Genomic DNA, 12,711 nt, shown 5'->3' on the forward strand with positions numbered 1-12,711 from the left:
TGTATCTCCACAGTTGTGCGAAGCAAATTGGAACAATCGCAACGTCATGAGTGTCTTGGAGCGTGAAACGAGTTGAGGTCGACATAAGAAAATGGCCAGGCAAAGTAGGTCAGCGCTATGCCACGCTACGACAGACGGCTTGTTGCCTGCCAGTTCCCAGGGCCTTGTACCTAGGAAGTTAAAATCTATGGTCCGCACACGGCGCTTGTGTTGGTCAGATCCTCCCAGTAGTTGACGAAGTATAATCCGACTACATCCGTCTCGAACTTCCGGTCGATGGAGCAACAGTGATGCAGGAAGAACTTCACATATGAGCCGGCGGAGGAGCACGATATGGCAAGATGGATCACAAAACTCGTCGATGTCGAAGATACGGAATCCCTCCAGGTTGGTCTTGCCGGCCTGCTCGGCGAACGCGCCTACAAGCCTTCGGGATGAGGTGGAGGAACCTCTGTACAGCGTAGTGTCTGCTGCCGGCAAATTGCGTTGCAATTCAGAGACCGCTGTCCACTTCCTGTCTCTCATCATTGATTCCACGAATAGCCCAGCAGCCGACAAGGGTGGGGATATCGATATCCCGTTTGCGTTTGCGATGATTGGAACATGCACACCCTCACACCTTCGCCTGGTCATGAGACACACCGCTCAGGCTGTAGACGGATATGCCGAAAGCTCACGAGCGACGGCGAGTGGTTGTGCGGAGGCGAAAGTCTCAGCAGCCACCAACCACCTGTTGGCGGTGGAGGCGAATTACGTAGATGTTGTCTCTCTCTGGGTGGTTCTGCTGGTGAAAACGAGGTTCTTCGCTCTCAGCATTTGGTGGGTTTCATGGACGACATCTTTTGATTGGACAGGACGTCGCGGAAGGCGATATTGATTGTACCTATCCTCATGGTTGCCTGCCCCTGTAGCATGACAGGCGAGCGGCAGGCGGCCGTCAGTGATGAATGAGGATGTATTGCCCGACGATCCGGAGTCGTGGTGTTCCGGGCCACGGTTTTGCCGTGTGGGATGTGTGTTTGGAGAGTGTTTTGATCATTCGTGATGTGAGGTGGCCCTAGCGCCTGCCGTTACTCAATCATCGCGTCCCATCCTCTTCCACGCCAGCCTTTCTTCTTTCGTGCTCTAGCGTCCAGCTTCGCGACTACACCCGCATCTTTGGTGATCGAATCTACGGCTCTGCCACCCATCAAGCACCACCGCCATCACCGCGTTGTCCGCCGGCAGGTCGCGGCGCCGTCGCCATCCCGCTCGGGCGGCCGAGGCGATCTGCTCACCGCGATCCGCGCACCCCCCTCCACCCGCCACCCTCCTCATAGGCGAAACCCACCTTATTCCCACGCTTGGCCGATCGATATCACGGCCGGAGCTAGGATCGCCGCCGTCAATTAGCAACCGAGCTTCCTCCAGACGCGCCACACCTGCTCCTGCGGGCTCAAGCTGCCTGATTCGCACTGGACGACACGCAACAACAGATCCCACGTCGAGGCTCGTGCACGAAGATACGCTCTGAGTGAATTTCATCACGGACATCAGCCGGCTGTCTTTCACCGCCGTCGCCTTTCGTCAACCCACTCGCCTCTGCAATTGGCTGGCCGACCTGGCTGCCAAGCAGCAGAGTTTTCTTCACGCTCGATCACCTGCCAAAGCGCGTCCACACCCCTCGACGAGCTTAATTTGCGAACTCGCATCTGCAATCTAAGCCGACCACGCAGCCGAGTGTCGTGCACGTCCGCGATTCACAGCTTTGCAGTGAAGTGACCATTCAGGGTTGCAGCGTTGTCCGCCTCTCCGGTGGACTCTGTTGGTTTGCTCGTGTCGAAGACCCAGCGCTCTGTCAAAGGTCCACTTCGCCAGCTGTGGGCCCTGCAGCAAGTTGGCTTCGACGCTTCCGCGCTTCTCCCAAAACCGCTTCCCAGCCCGGCCGCTAAAGCGATCAACGAAAGCTCCGCAAAGTTTTAACTCTCCTGGGAGAAGCCTGCTCACCCTTGGCTGCGTTTAGACCTGATATTCAGGGCCAAAAGCCACCAAGCATCTGCCATATCTCGCGCTATCCGCCATTGCACCTAGCTTCACCTTGTCGTCCAGCACGCTTCGTGCTTCGGCAGATCCTAGATTCTACGGGAAGACCTCCGTAGTTCGACCGCTTCCCCAACACACACCCACACGCCCGCCCGACGCTAGGCTCGAGTGAGAAACAGATCAAAACAACACGCTCGCCGTCCGTGCGAATCCTGATCCCTCACCCACCCACGCTAGAGCTTGAAGAGTGGAGCTTGCTCGAGGTTCCTTCTGCACATCATCGCTAGGAGTTGAGAGTACCGAGGAAGGCTGTCCATCAAAACAGCTACCTCTCCCGGCCGCGCCTTGCCGGACACTTGTCACTCGAGCGCGAACCAGTGCCACTTTGTTCGGAGACTCGCGCTACTACGCGCACGACTGTGTCATCCGCAGGACATAGTATGCCCAGTGGTTACACAACAGCACCTACACAAGGCCAAGACGCATCCCTCAGCGCGATCCTCTCATCACACCTTCACGAGAACCATTCGAAGTCAATGGATGGTAGACAACAGGAGTATCCGCAGTCAGGTTTGAGCTCACCATACGCGCCATACAACGAAGCCCAGTCTGAACGGTCATCTGCAGATCAGGCGTCTGCTGTGCAATACCAGCCTAGCTCCGACTACAAGCCTTCAACTTTCTCGTCCTCCGCGACTCCAAACTCAGACTACGGTCTACCCCAGTCTGCGCGCTCAGGCTCGTTCCCAGACTACATTCAACGGTCGTACGCCGACGGCCAGCCCAACCGCTACCCTCCGAGTGCTGCGGGTGGACACGCGGGTATGGCGCAAACCTCAAGTCCGTCCCAATCCATGTCCGATACACAGCAGCCTAACGGGCACGCGTCGAACAACATGAAATCTGACGGAGATGTCCCAATAGATCCCTCGATAGCACAGTCCAGCCCGACCTACCCTCCCCACAACTATTCGCCTTATCCCCAGCAGCAGCATGATATGCAGCAACAGCAATACGCAGGCCAGCCCATCACGTACGGGCGACCTGAATGGGCCGGATACCACCAACAGCCGATGTACGGCCACTCGCCAGCAACGACAGGCGGTGCCGCGCCTAACATGCCGGCGCACACCATGCCTCGTCCCCCACCGGTGGGTAGCGTCTTCGGTGCGGCACCACCATTCCCGGCAACTAATTATTACATGCAGGGCGGCCACCCACTCTCGACAGTGTACTCATTCGTCCCCATTCCGGGCGCGCAACAACACAAGCGACCAAGGAGACGGTATGAGGAGATTGAACGGATGTACAAGTGCGGCTGGAACGGATGTGAGAAGGCGTATGGTACGCTCAATCACTTGAATGCGCACGTGACAATGCAAGGACACGGCTCCAAGCGGACCCCCGAAGGTAAGCTGCTATCATTTCCATACTTCTGTCATGTTTGGCGGTGATGGAAGGAGTCGTAGAGGGCAAACGGCACTGTCGCAGGGTCTATGGGTTTTCCCGACCAGTAGTTCGGTTCAGAACTTTCGCGCGGCGCTAGCATGAACGCCGCATCCATGCTTGATTTTTAGCAGCTTCGACCTTCCCTGCACACTAAACACATGACGACAGAATGCTGACTTGACATTATAGAGTTCAAAGAGTAAGCCGCTAACACGAGTATGCTCTTGTTTTGACATGAGACATTGCTAATAATCATCCCTTCTTGCGTTACAGGATACGAAAGGGTTGGTGCTTCCCTTTACCCTCTAATGATTAATGCTGACTCGTGGCAGAGTGGAAGGCGAAGAAGAAGGAAGACGAGCAGGCCCGGAAGCAGGAGGAAGAACGGCAGCGCCAGGAAGCTGCTCGCAACGGACAAGACCCTGGCCAACCGCAGGGCACACCCAGCCAGTATGGCCAGCCTAACATGATGCCGCATCAGATGGGAGGTCCCCAGCTGCCACCTATCGGGTACCAGCCTGCCGGCCAACCAGCAGCGGGTTACGCGCAGCAGCAGCAGGTCGACGGTGCTCCGCAGTATGCTCCCAGTGGTCAGATGTACGTGCAGTATCGCCACATCATACGCCTTCATCTTTGGGCTTGCTGACATCCACTCGCAGGTATGGTGGGCAAGGGTATCCGCAGAGCCCATACGGACAGGGCGGTCTTCCTTATCAGCAAGCGCCGCCAGGTCAACACTATCAACAACAGCAACAGTAAGGCAAGCGAATGCCAGGTCATCATGGGTTCTTGGACTTCACCGTTTTACGACAACTGCGGGGGAAAACAAACATCATTTGCAACGGTTCATGTATGCTGCATTTTCAACGCATCGGGTGGAGAGCGTTCCTGTTTCTGCGAACTGGACGAGTATGAATGAACGGCTGGCCCTCTCGGCACGCAACATCTTAACGGCCGGTCAGCGATACCACACCTGCGATACCACATTTCTGGGCGGATAGAGATTGAGAGAAGAGTTACGGCGTCTTTCATGTGTTTGCAGGAGGAATCGGGCGGTGTTGTACATTCACTACACTGCTCAAAAACTCCTCTAGTGGGAGACGAGTCGACTTTTTGCTGAGGCATCGCTTGCGTCCTCTGCGCTCTAGCTACCATACCCAATCAACAACGCGATGGTTTTATACCATTCGTTATGTGTCAACTGCGTCGTCGAGCACCTATGCGCCCCAATCATCTCACAGCCATACTAGTTGCCTAGCGTTGACCGAGAACAACCACCCCATCCCTGTCCGCCCACGCGGCAGCAGCAGCGCGCTATTCTAGCAGGATCCTGGAAATAGGCAAGCAGCTAATGTATGCTTAACTATAAGAGTTCCGCGAGACGGTGTTGTGTAACCTTCGGGTAAGCGGTGGCAAAAAGCTGGCTTGCTGGGGGCTTGCAGGTGGATAGCGTGGAGCGGGATGCTTGGCTCAAACTAAGACTACCGACATCAGTGGCAACCACTGTGCCGGCAAGCCGGATACTGCGCCTTGTGAACCACTCCATGTCACCGGCAGCAAATACCACTGCAGCGGGCTGTAGGTCATGGGTGACTCTCCGCCTGCGATGAGCTGAACTGGATCTGCTATGTGAGGTGGTAAGAAAGCGTTGGTGCCTCCCGAAGCCGATCCTCCCGGATCCCAAACCTCCACACCGGCATGACGATCGAAAGGCTTAGCCAGGACCTCAGCTGCCCCGGAATCCGACGGTATGGTCACAACGGTCAAGCTACTGCAAGTCACACTGGGCCGGTAATGACGGGGCTAGTCCGAGAGCGAGCGGGTGCATTGGTGCGGCGCTGCGTGAGATCTGGCAGCTGGCATACAGTAGTGGCGGCAATCTGGTCGCCACGCGTCTGGGTGCCGACAGCCATATCATGCAATGTAGCGACGAAAGTGCCGGCGTTGGGGTCTTGGGTCTTGGTGTGAAGTGCCGAGCGCTGAGGAAGCCTGGGGGTACGATCCCTGTGGTGGCGAATGACTGATGGACGTACCGCAACTTGAGCAGGACAGACAGGGTGCCTCGTCGATATGAGCACGGCATGTGCTTTGCTATCAGCGGGAGGTTGAGCCGACTGGCTGAAGGGATTCCATTGTCGACGCAGAGCCTTCAGTCTGAGCATGCTGCATGCCTGGGTGGCAAAGAAGTCATATTTTGTTGGTGAAGGGTACAACAGTTGCAAGAATCGCAGCCATGCTTGACGGTTATTACAGACGCCGTTGCAGCAGTGCTTTGAGGCTCAATGGTGGCAAGGGTGGTCTCGTCAGCATCTCGGTTGCGCAAGTACCTTGTACCCCTTGCCCTGAGTGGTGGCAACCCGACCTCTTGACACTGTTGGGGAGCCGCTAACAATCTCTTGATTCTACCGCATCATTGACACTATAGGATTTGCCTTCAGCGCGCGTTTCTTTGCTCTTTTCACGTATTGACGATCGTTGTGCTACGAGGCTGCTGACAGTTGATCAACAGGAAACTGTAGGACACCAACCGGAGCCACGCTGAACAGGGGACGCTTCCCAGTCTCGTTGAGAGCAGCGCTATCGTCTCCCTCATATCATGATTGCACGCTGTCGTGTTTGGACGGAGCTCATGCAATAAAGTACACGATGCCAGTCGACGAACGCATCGCTTCAAGGCCACAGTCGACGAGCACAAGCATCCCTCTCCTTCTCCGAGTGTGCGACAGCCCCCTGACGAGAGCTCGAACGCGACTTGTCTTGTTGAGGACATCGGGCATCCGCCAGCAAGCCTTGTCGACGGCCGGTGACGGTAGGAGTCTAGTTGATAAGGGAGAAGACATACGGTTCACGATGAAGCAGCAAGCAAGCGCATAGAGCTCGAGAACAAGTAAACAGACTGTGTCGCAGCCTCATACGATCGAACAACAAGCCGCAGTCATCGACAGCTGACGCGTGTCAAGCTCGACCAACTTCAGTCCTTCAATCTAACATCGTCATAATTAGGAGACCTACCAACACGAGCGCAGCGCGACAGCTCGTCCGAACTTCGACCAACCGTACTGTCACAACCGAAGTCACCGAAGGCTTCTCCAATAGCAGGGTTGAGGTACGTCTAGACGACAAGACCTTGCATCTCCGCAGCCTCCTCGTTCGCATGCGATAGAAAGACAGACCAGAATATGCTCTGCAACACGACTGTTACAATCGCGCGGATCGACTCAGAGCTTCTCTGACACCTACCACGGACCATAGTCTCGGAATCGTTGTACCGAAAGGCAACATATTCTATACAGAATACGCCTCAGAAAAACGAGAACGCGGCAGCATTGCAGCATTGATGCTGATGGCGCCAAAATGGCTGCGGGCATCGGTCGACGTCGTCAGTGACCGAACTTCGGTATCAGCAGACGAGCACACCAAGAGCAAGTCGTGCCTGTACTTAGCACAGTTGAATCCAGGGCACGTGCGTAAACGGGACCATTGAATGCTTAGGAAGGCTCTGAGGATTTACGATGGTCGGATCTGTGGACGATGAAGAGACGGACAAGCCAGCTAGCACCCTTGCTATGCAGCAATGGCATTAGAGAAGATCACTAAAGCTGGAAGGAAGTGGCATCGCTGAAGCAGAAGCAGGAGTACACGGCTGGCGGCGGCGTCGTCTCAACTTGAGACCTGGCATCAACACAGGTTGGGCAGCTTGTGTGCGAGCGTGGCACTTTGTCAAAGTCATCGCTGTGAGTACGTGTTCTTCGCTCTGAAAGCCACGTTGGCCGGCGTTCAGGACCTCCCGACGAAGCTGCTAGCCTCCACTTGTTCGGCGAGTCGGTGCGTGTATTGGTGGCACCCATTCGTAACAATGATGAGGGCCGGCATCGAGCAGGCGGCCATACTTCGATTCCTGACCCAGAGGAATAGAAGCACGAGGCAGTGGTCGTCCAGGGATGGGCGAGGCGATATGAGAAGTGGTGACAGAGCTGGCAGCCGGTCTTGTTTCTGGCGGATCGCAGGGGCTGCAGGAAAGGGATGAGACTGTCGAGCTCAGAGGCGAGAAGAGGTGCTCTGCTTCAGATATCCACACCTTATGGTGGTACAGATTGGGCATAGAAAGACCGCTTCTCAATTTCCAGCTTCAAGGCTTCAAGCCTTCACTGGCGGCCTTGCAGACTCCCTAGTGTGCTGAAAAGCGTTTCTTTGGTACAATGTGATTATCGACAACCCTCCTTCCCTGGTTCTTTATATTGAGAAAGAGTTGAACGCAGAGCAAGGCTTGGAAATCACCAAATCGACGCGTGCCCCACTTCACTCTAGGTTTCGCGTCACGCTCGTCCATCCAACAACGTGAACACCAACCTCACTACAACCACAAGTACATAACCAAGATGTCCGACGACGTAGACGGCGCGTACGACAACACTCACCGCGCCTTCCTCCAAGCCCTCCTCTCACGACAAGTCATCACCTTCAACGAAGCAAAACCGTTACTCGCAGCCATTCAAACTGCCAACGAACCAGAACGACCGACTCTCCAGGAAGACATCTCACACGAAGACTTTGACAACTACGTCTACACGCTCAACTCAGCCATCTCGCCCTTCGATTTTGAGATCAGAAGCACGCTCCATCAGACCACGAAGCAGAAAATCTATGCTCTCGTCAACACGACCAGCGATGCGCTCACGCAGATGGCGACAGTGCATTCGGCGGATGAGATTACGTTTGTGAAGAGAGTGCTGGATGCGATGTTCGACACCAACAATACGCAGCGAGCGGAGGTTATGGCTATTTCGTCTATGCAGGCGCTCAAACTCGCGAAGGACGCCAACCGGAGGGAGTCTGGCAATACTCAGGCGCAGAATGCTGGACTGACGATGAGCCAGGCGGAGAAGGTGCTGCAAAGTATGGTGGACGAAGGATGGTTCGAGCTGTCTACGCAAGGGTTTTACACGCTCACACCACGTGCGCTGCTGGAGTTGAGAGGATGGTTGATGGACACGTACAATGACCAGCCAGCGGAGGACGACGAGGATGAGGAGGAGGTGCATGAAAAGATCAAGTTCTGCCAGGCTTGCAAAGAGATTGTTACGCAGGGTGAGCGGTGTCCGAAGCTGGCGTGTCTGGCGAGGTTACATGCGCATTGCGTGAGAAGCATGTTTAGAGCACAGGGCAACAGGGAGGAGTGTCCTGTTTGCAAGACTGCATGGGTTGATGCGCCGCCGGTGGGTGAGAAGGCTGCGAGGAACGCGAGAAGATCTACGGGTGGTACTGGTGGTAGGAGGTCGAATAGGATGCGCAGGGATGCTGCTGCGGATGAGGATAGCGATGCAAGTGGAGGTGGTGGTGAGTGATCTCGAAAACGGGCGGGACGTATCTTTAATATTAGCGAGGCGTCAGGCGTTAATCTCGAGGCACTCAGAGCAGTGCACCAAGAATGGGTTCGAATGTCATAGCATTGTTCAGCTAGAGTAATTGCTCAGCTCGCCCAGAAGAGCAGCAGCAATACCATAGCCTGCTGCAACCATCCGCCATTCACACGTTTGCCATGAAGTAATCGCTCTCCCATGCTCTCCTGTCCACCGCTGCTCCTTTACCGGTAAGACTTCTGGTACCGCGCACGCGCACCTGGACCGCCGAACTTCTTTGGCTCGCATCGCCTGTTGTCGGCCACGAGCAGGGTACGGTCGTAGGCCACGAGTGCTTGCTTGAGCTGGTTCTTGCTGTGCTCGTCGATGTACTTCTGGTAGTAGGCGATCTAGAAGGGGAGGCAGCGTCAGCACAGTGTACTCACGCGATCGTATCCTGCCCAGAGGCTAAAGTGATGTTCGACTTACGATGCTCTTTGCGATAGCCTGGCGAATGGCGAAGACTTGTGAGACGTGGCCACCACCACGGACTCGCACTCGGATGTCGACGTCGGCTGTACATAAATTGTCAGCGCATTTTCTTCCATTCATAGCTCCCCCGTTCGAGCTCGTCCATGGGCGCAAGTCCATCCGTGCAAGCCTCTCCATCACAGCCATATTTTGCCCTTGCGCCCAGAACACCGCCTCCTTCCACAATCACCAAAGGTATCCGCAAACGTACAGAACTTGTCCAACCCCAAAATCAACAGCGGCTCATACACCTTGAACCTCAGAATCTGCGGCTCGACGAGCGAGAGCGGCTTGCCGTTGACCTTGACGAGGCCCTTTCCTTGCTTGCAGTGCGCCACTGCGGTCGCGGTCTTCTTCTTGCCGAAGCATTGGACGGATTGCACGGCGGCCGACATGTTGGGTAGTGTTGTCGGGTGTGCGGTCGGCTCGAAGGAGTGTGTGGTTGTAGTTGTTGTCAAAGTTCCTTCGGTCGTCTGTATGAAGTGCGGCTTCACGAATTTTGGTGGGCTTGGCAGTTGCTGCCTGAGGTGTGGACGCTAAAGTTCACCTCACTTTCGACTCTCAGTCTTCTACTCCTATGAGATGGCAACGTGCGATACTTTTGAACAGCGAACGTCCCAGCAGCCGTTTACGAGTACGCTGATGTAGATTTCCGTTGAGGCCATACAAACGGGATGAACCACAAATCAGCTACATCTGGGTGAATCGGGACCTAGGCGAACATGCTCTATGCTCTTGGTTCAAATGGCTCGGCTCAGCTAGGCGTCGGGCATACAGACGACCTATCGGTTCCACAGCCCGTGTCAACTAGAGGCAGACAAGTCACCTGGAAGGTCAAACAGTTCGCAGCAGGCGGCAACCACACCATCCTCCTCAGCGACGATGGCAAAGTCCGCGTCACCGGCAACAACGAAGATGGCAGATGCGGCGTCGAGGGCGTTCATCAGCTCAAACAGTTCGAAGAGCTCCAGTTGACTCGTGGCTTGACTGCTCTGCACGTTGCCGCCAACTGGTCTGCAACGACCATCGTTCTCAAGGATGACGCTGTTTGGACCTGCGGTACAGGTCTCAGCGGCGAGCTCGGCCTAGGTCCTGAAGTCAAGACGTCCGCCCACTTGCAGCGCATCGCGAACTTCCCACCGCAAGGCACTCAGGTCAGTCATCTTACCTCAGGCATGAGCCATACGGTTGCTATTCTCGCAAACGGTGAGGCCTACGGCTGGGGCAGAGGACGCAAAGGCCAGCTCGGCGAGCCTGCTCAGGAAGTATGGACGCCACGTAAGATCTCGGGTCTTGATTTCAGGGCTGTCAAAGCTGTCTGCGGTACGGATTTTACTTTAATCGTCGGCGAACCATCAACTGGTCGCATGACTCTCCTCGGCGGACATAGCAACGACCGTTTCGGTCTGAGTAGCAACAGGCCCCTGTCCATCGAAGGCTGGAAGGACATAGCAGCATCTTGGTGCAGCATCGCAGTACTCAGGGCTTCGGGCGAGCTTGTAGCATGGGGCCGGAACGATCACGGGCAGCTACCTCCAGATGGTCTCCTAGAAATCGAAGCAATTGCGGCGGGCAGCGAACACTGTCTTGCGTTGACGAAGACTGGAGGTGTGTTAGCTTGGGGATGGGGTGAGCATGGGAATTGCGGATCGCCTACCAATGAGCGAGGTGATGTGAAAGCGCGATGGAACGAGCTTGAATTCACCGGGCGGGCGAAAATAGTTTTCGCTGGATGTGCGACGAGCTTCATCGAAGTCGAGGAAACTGGGATGGACGGAGGATGAGGAGATCAGTCGAACATGCCATGCAGCTGAACATGTCAGCTTTTGATATGACAGTTTCGGACCTGGACATACCTGCGACAAGCGCTGCGTTGGCTCCAGGCCTTCCTGGCTTGCGTGAGCGGACGGCTGGACACCTCTCGAAGACTGCGCAGCCGAGCCGCTGTCCCGGAATGTCGGATGAAAGTTCGCACTCGGATCCTCGTTATTCGCATCCCATCCGAGCATTTCTTCCTCCTCATCGTAGTTCGGCGGATTCCATACCTGGTCATCACCACCAGGCATGAACAGACTATCAGGATGCGGATCCGTCTCGGGACGCGTAGCCGGCGCCTGTCGCATCGACTCCTTTAAAGAAAGCCTCTGACTTTGGCTGGCAGGCGGAGGCTTGTTCGGCACAGGACGGGCGGGTGGCGGCATCTCAGATGCACTCCGGCTAGGCGCAACGGCTGGTGTGGTAGATGGCTGCCTTGAGGAGCTCCGGTTGGTGACGAAGTTGGGGTTGGGCGTGGAAGAAGCGCCCCTGTAGTCTCCTGTGGTCATCAAAGTAAACTCGCAGTAGATACCGAAGCTCTGGTAGCTGAACTGCAGAGGTCTTGTTGGGAACGAGAAATGTGCATTGATGGTGGTCCGGAGCGTGTCGGCGTGCGTCACGATAGCTTTGAAGTCCTTGACACTGATGACGATGTGCATATTCTCCTGCATGTGGAAGTCTTCAAAGTCTTCCGTGTGAAGCGAGATGGCAGTCTCCAGCGGTTGCTTCAGGACCTCTGTAGGGTCTTAGCTGTGCCGCCAAAACAACATCAGATGGGCTTACCTTTGCCATCTTGAACCTTCTCCGTAAAACTCGTGAAGATAGCCTTCCCTTCCGCTGCCAGGAGGTCCAGCTGCTCAGTCTTCGGTCCAAAGTACTCGATGTACTCGCGGAGGACTCGTGCGGAGATCTTCCAGCCTTGCGATGCTGCTGTTCTGTCGAACAGTGCATGCATGACCTCTACCGGCTCGTACGTCAGACGGTATGTCTTTGTCATGCCTGCTTGATGTTAGTGAAACGGTTGGAGACGTCGTCCCGAAGATGATTGGTCACCATGCTTGCACAGCATCTTCACGACAAGGCGACACTCCGCCTTGTCGGGCTGATCTTGGACGGAGACATCGCACCGCTCCACTGCACTCTCGCGACCACGACTGTCATTTGCCCGACCTTTGAAGACAGACTGCAGCGCCTGCGAAGTCCGATCAGCATGAGAGTCTGGCCAGGGGATGCGTGAGGCTGACCTTGTTGAGGATCTGGCACGTGAACCTGTCTCCGTCCTTTGCAGCACCACTACCCTGGAACTCATAGTTGATGAAGAAACTCCTCGAGTCCAAGGCGAATGACGCGTACGCCGTCCGTGATAGATTCAAGGCCGTGAACGTGAGCTGTACCCTTGTAAGATTACTGTAGACATCGACAGTGGTATTACGCACCTTCTCGCCTCGGGCCTCGATCGCGACTGTTTCTCCGAACTTCGCAAGGCACACCAGCAGCTCGTAGACGCGTCCAGTGGCCTCTGACGAAAGAGAAAAGTTGAGGTTCGCCATGGTCG

At 55.6% G+C, this 12,711-nt stretch overlaps 5 protein-coding genes across 5 annotated transcripts; 3 read left to right on the forward strand and 2 right to left on the reverse strand.

Moving 5' to 3' along the window:
* Positions 1–2,558: 2,558 nt before the first annotated feature.
* On the forward strand, positions 2,559–4,230 carry LTR77_005559 (uncharacterized protein; the record flags this gene model as incomplete). The annotated part of the gene is made up of 5 exons (XM_064802803.1): positions 2,559–3,432; positions 3,661–3,670; positions 3,745–3,755; positions 3,804–4,068; positions 4,131–4,230. 5 exons carry the CDS (start codon positions 2,559–2,561, stop codon positions 4,228–4,230), a joined length of 1,260 nt encoding a protein of 419 aa, XP_064658928.1.
* Positions 4,231–7,850: 3,620 nt separating this feature from the next.
* On the forward strand, positions 7,851–8,816 carry LTR77_005560 (uncharacterized protein; the record flags this gene model as incomplete). The annotated part of the gene is made up of 1 exon (XM_064802804.1): positions 7,851–8,816. One exon carries the CDS (start codon positions 7,851–7,853, stop codon positions 8,814–8,816), a length of 966 nt encoding a protein of 321 aa, XP_064658929.1.
* A 239-nt stretch (positions 8,817–9,055) lies between these two features.
* Positions 9,056–9,736, reverse strand: RPS16 (40S ribosomal protein S16; the record flags this gene model as incomplete). The annotated part of the gene is made up of 3 exons (XM_064802805.1): positions 9,056–9,220; positions 9,300–9,385; positions 9,553–9,736. 3 exons carry the CDS (start codon positions 9,734–9,736, stop codon positions 9,056–9,058), a joined length of 435 nt encoding a protein of 144 aa, XP_064658930.1.
* A 279-nt stretch (positions 9,737–10,015) lies between these two features.
* On the forward strand, positions 10,016–11,125 carry ATS1 (alpha tubulin suppressor; the record flags this gene model as incomplete). The annotated part of the gene is made up of 2 exons (XM_064802806.1): positions 10,016–10,041; positions 10,153–11,125. The coding sequence occupies 2 exons, from the start codon at positions 10,016–10,018 to the stop codon at positions 11,123–11,125; spliced, it is 999 nt and encodes a 332-aa protein (XP_064658931.1).
* Positions 11,126–11,130: 5 nt separating this feature from the next.
* Positions 11,131–12,706, reverse strand: LTR77_005563 (uncharacterized protein; the record flags this gene model as incomplete). Its single annotated transcript, XM_064802807.1, has 5 exons — positions 11,131–11,151; positions 11,198–11,892; positions 11,940–12,155; positions 12,210–12,348; positions 12,401–12,706. 5 exons carry the CDS (start codon positions 12,704–12,706, stop codon positions 11,131–11,133), a joined length of 1,377 nt encoding a protein of 458 aa, XP_064658932.1.
* Between the last annotated feature and the right edge of the window lie 5 nt (positions 12,707–12,711).

The sequence above is a fragment of the Saxophila tyrrhenica genome, assembly GCF_035928015.1.
Source record: "Saxophila tyrrhenica strain CCFEE 5935 chromosome Unknown scaffold_8, whole genome shotgun sequence".
NCBI classification, from domain to species: domain Eukaryota; kingdom Fungi; phylum Ascomycota; class Dothideomycetes; order Mycosphaerellales; family Extremaceae; genus Saxophila; species Saxophila tyrrhenica.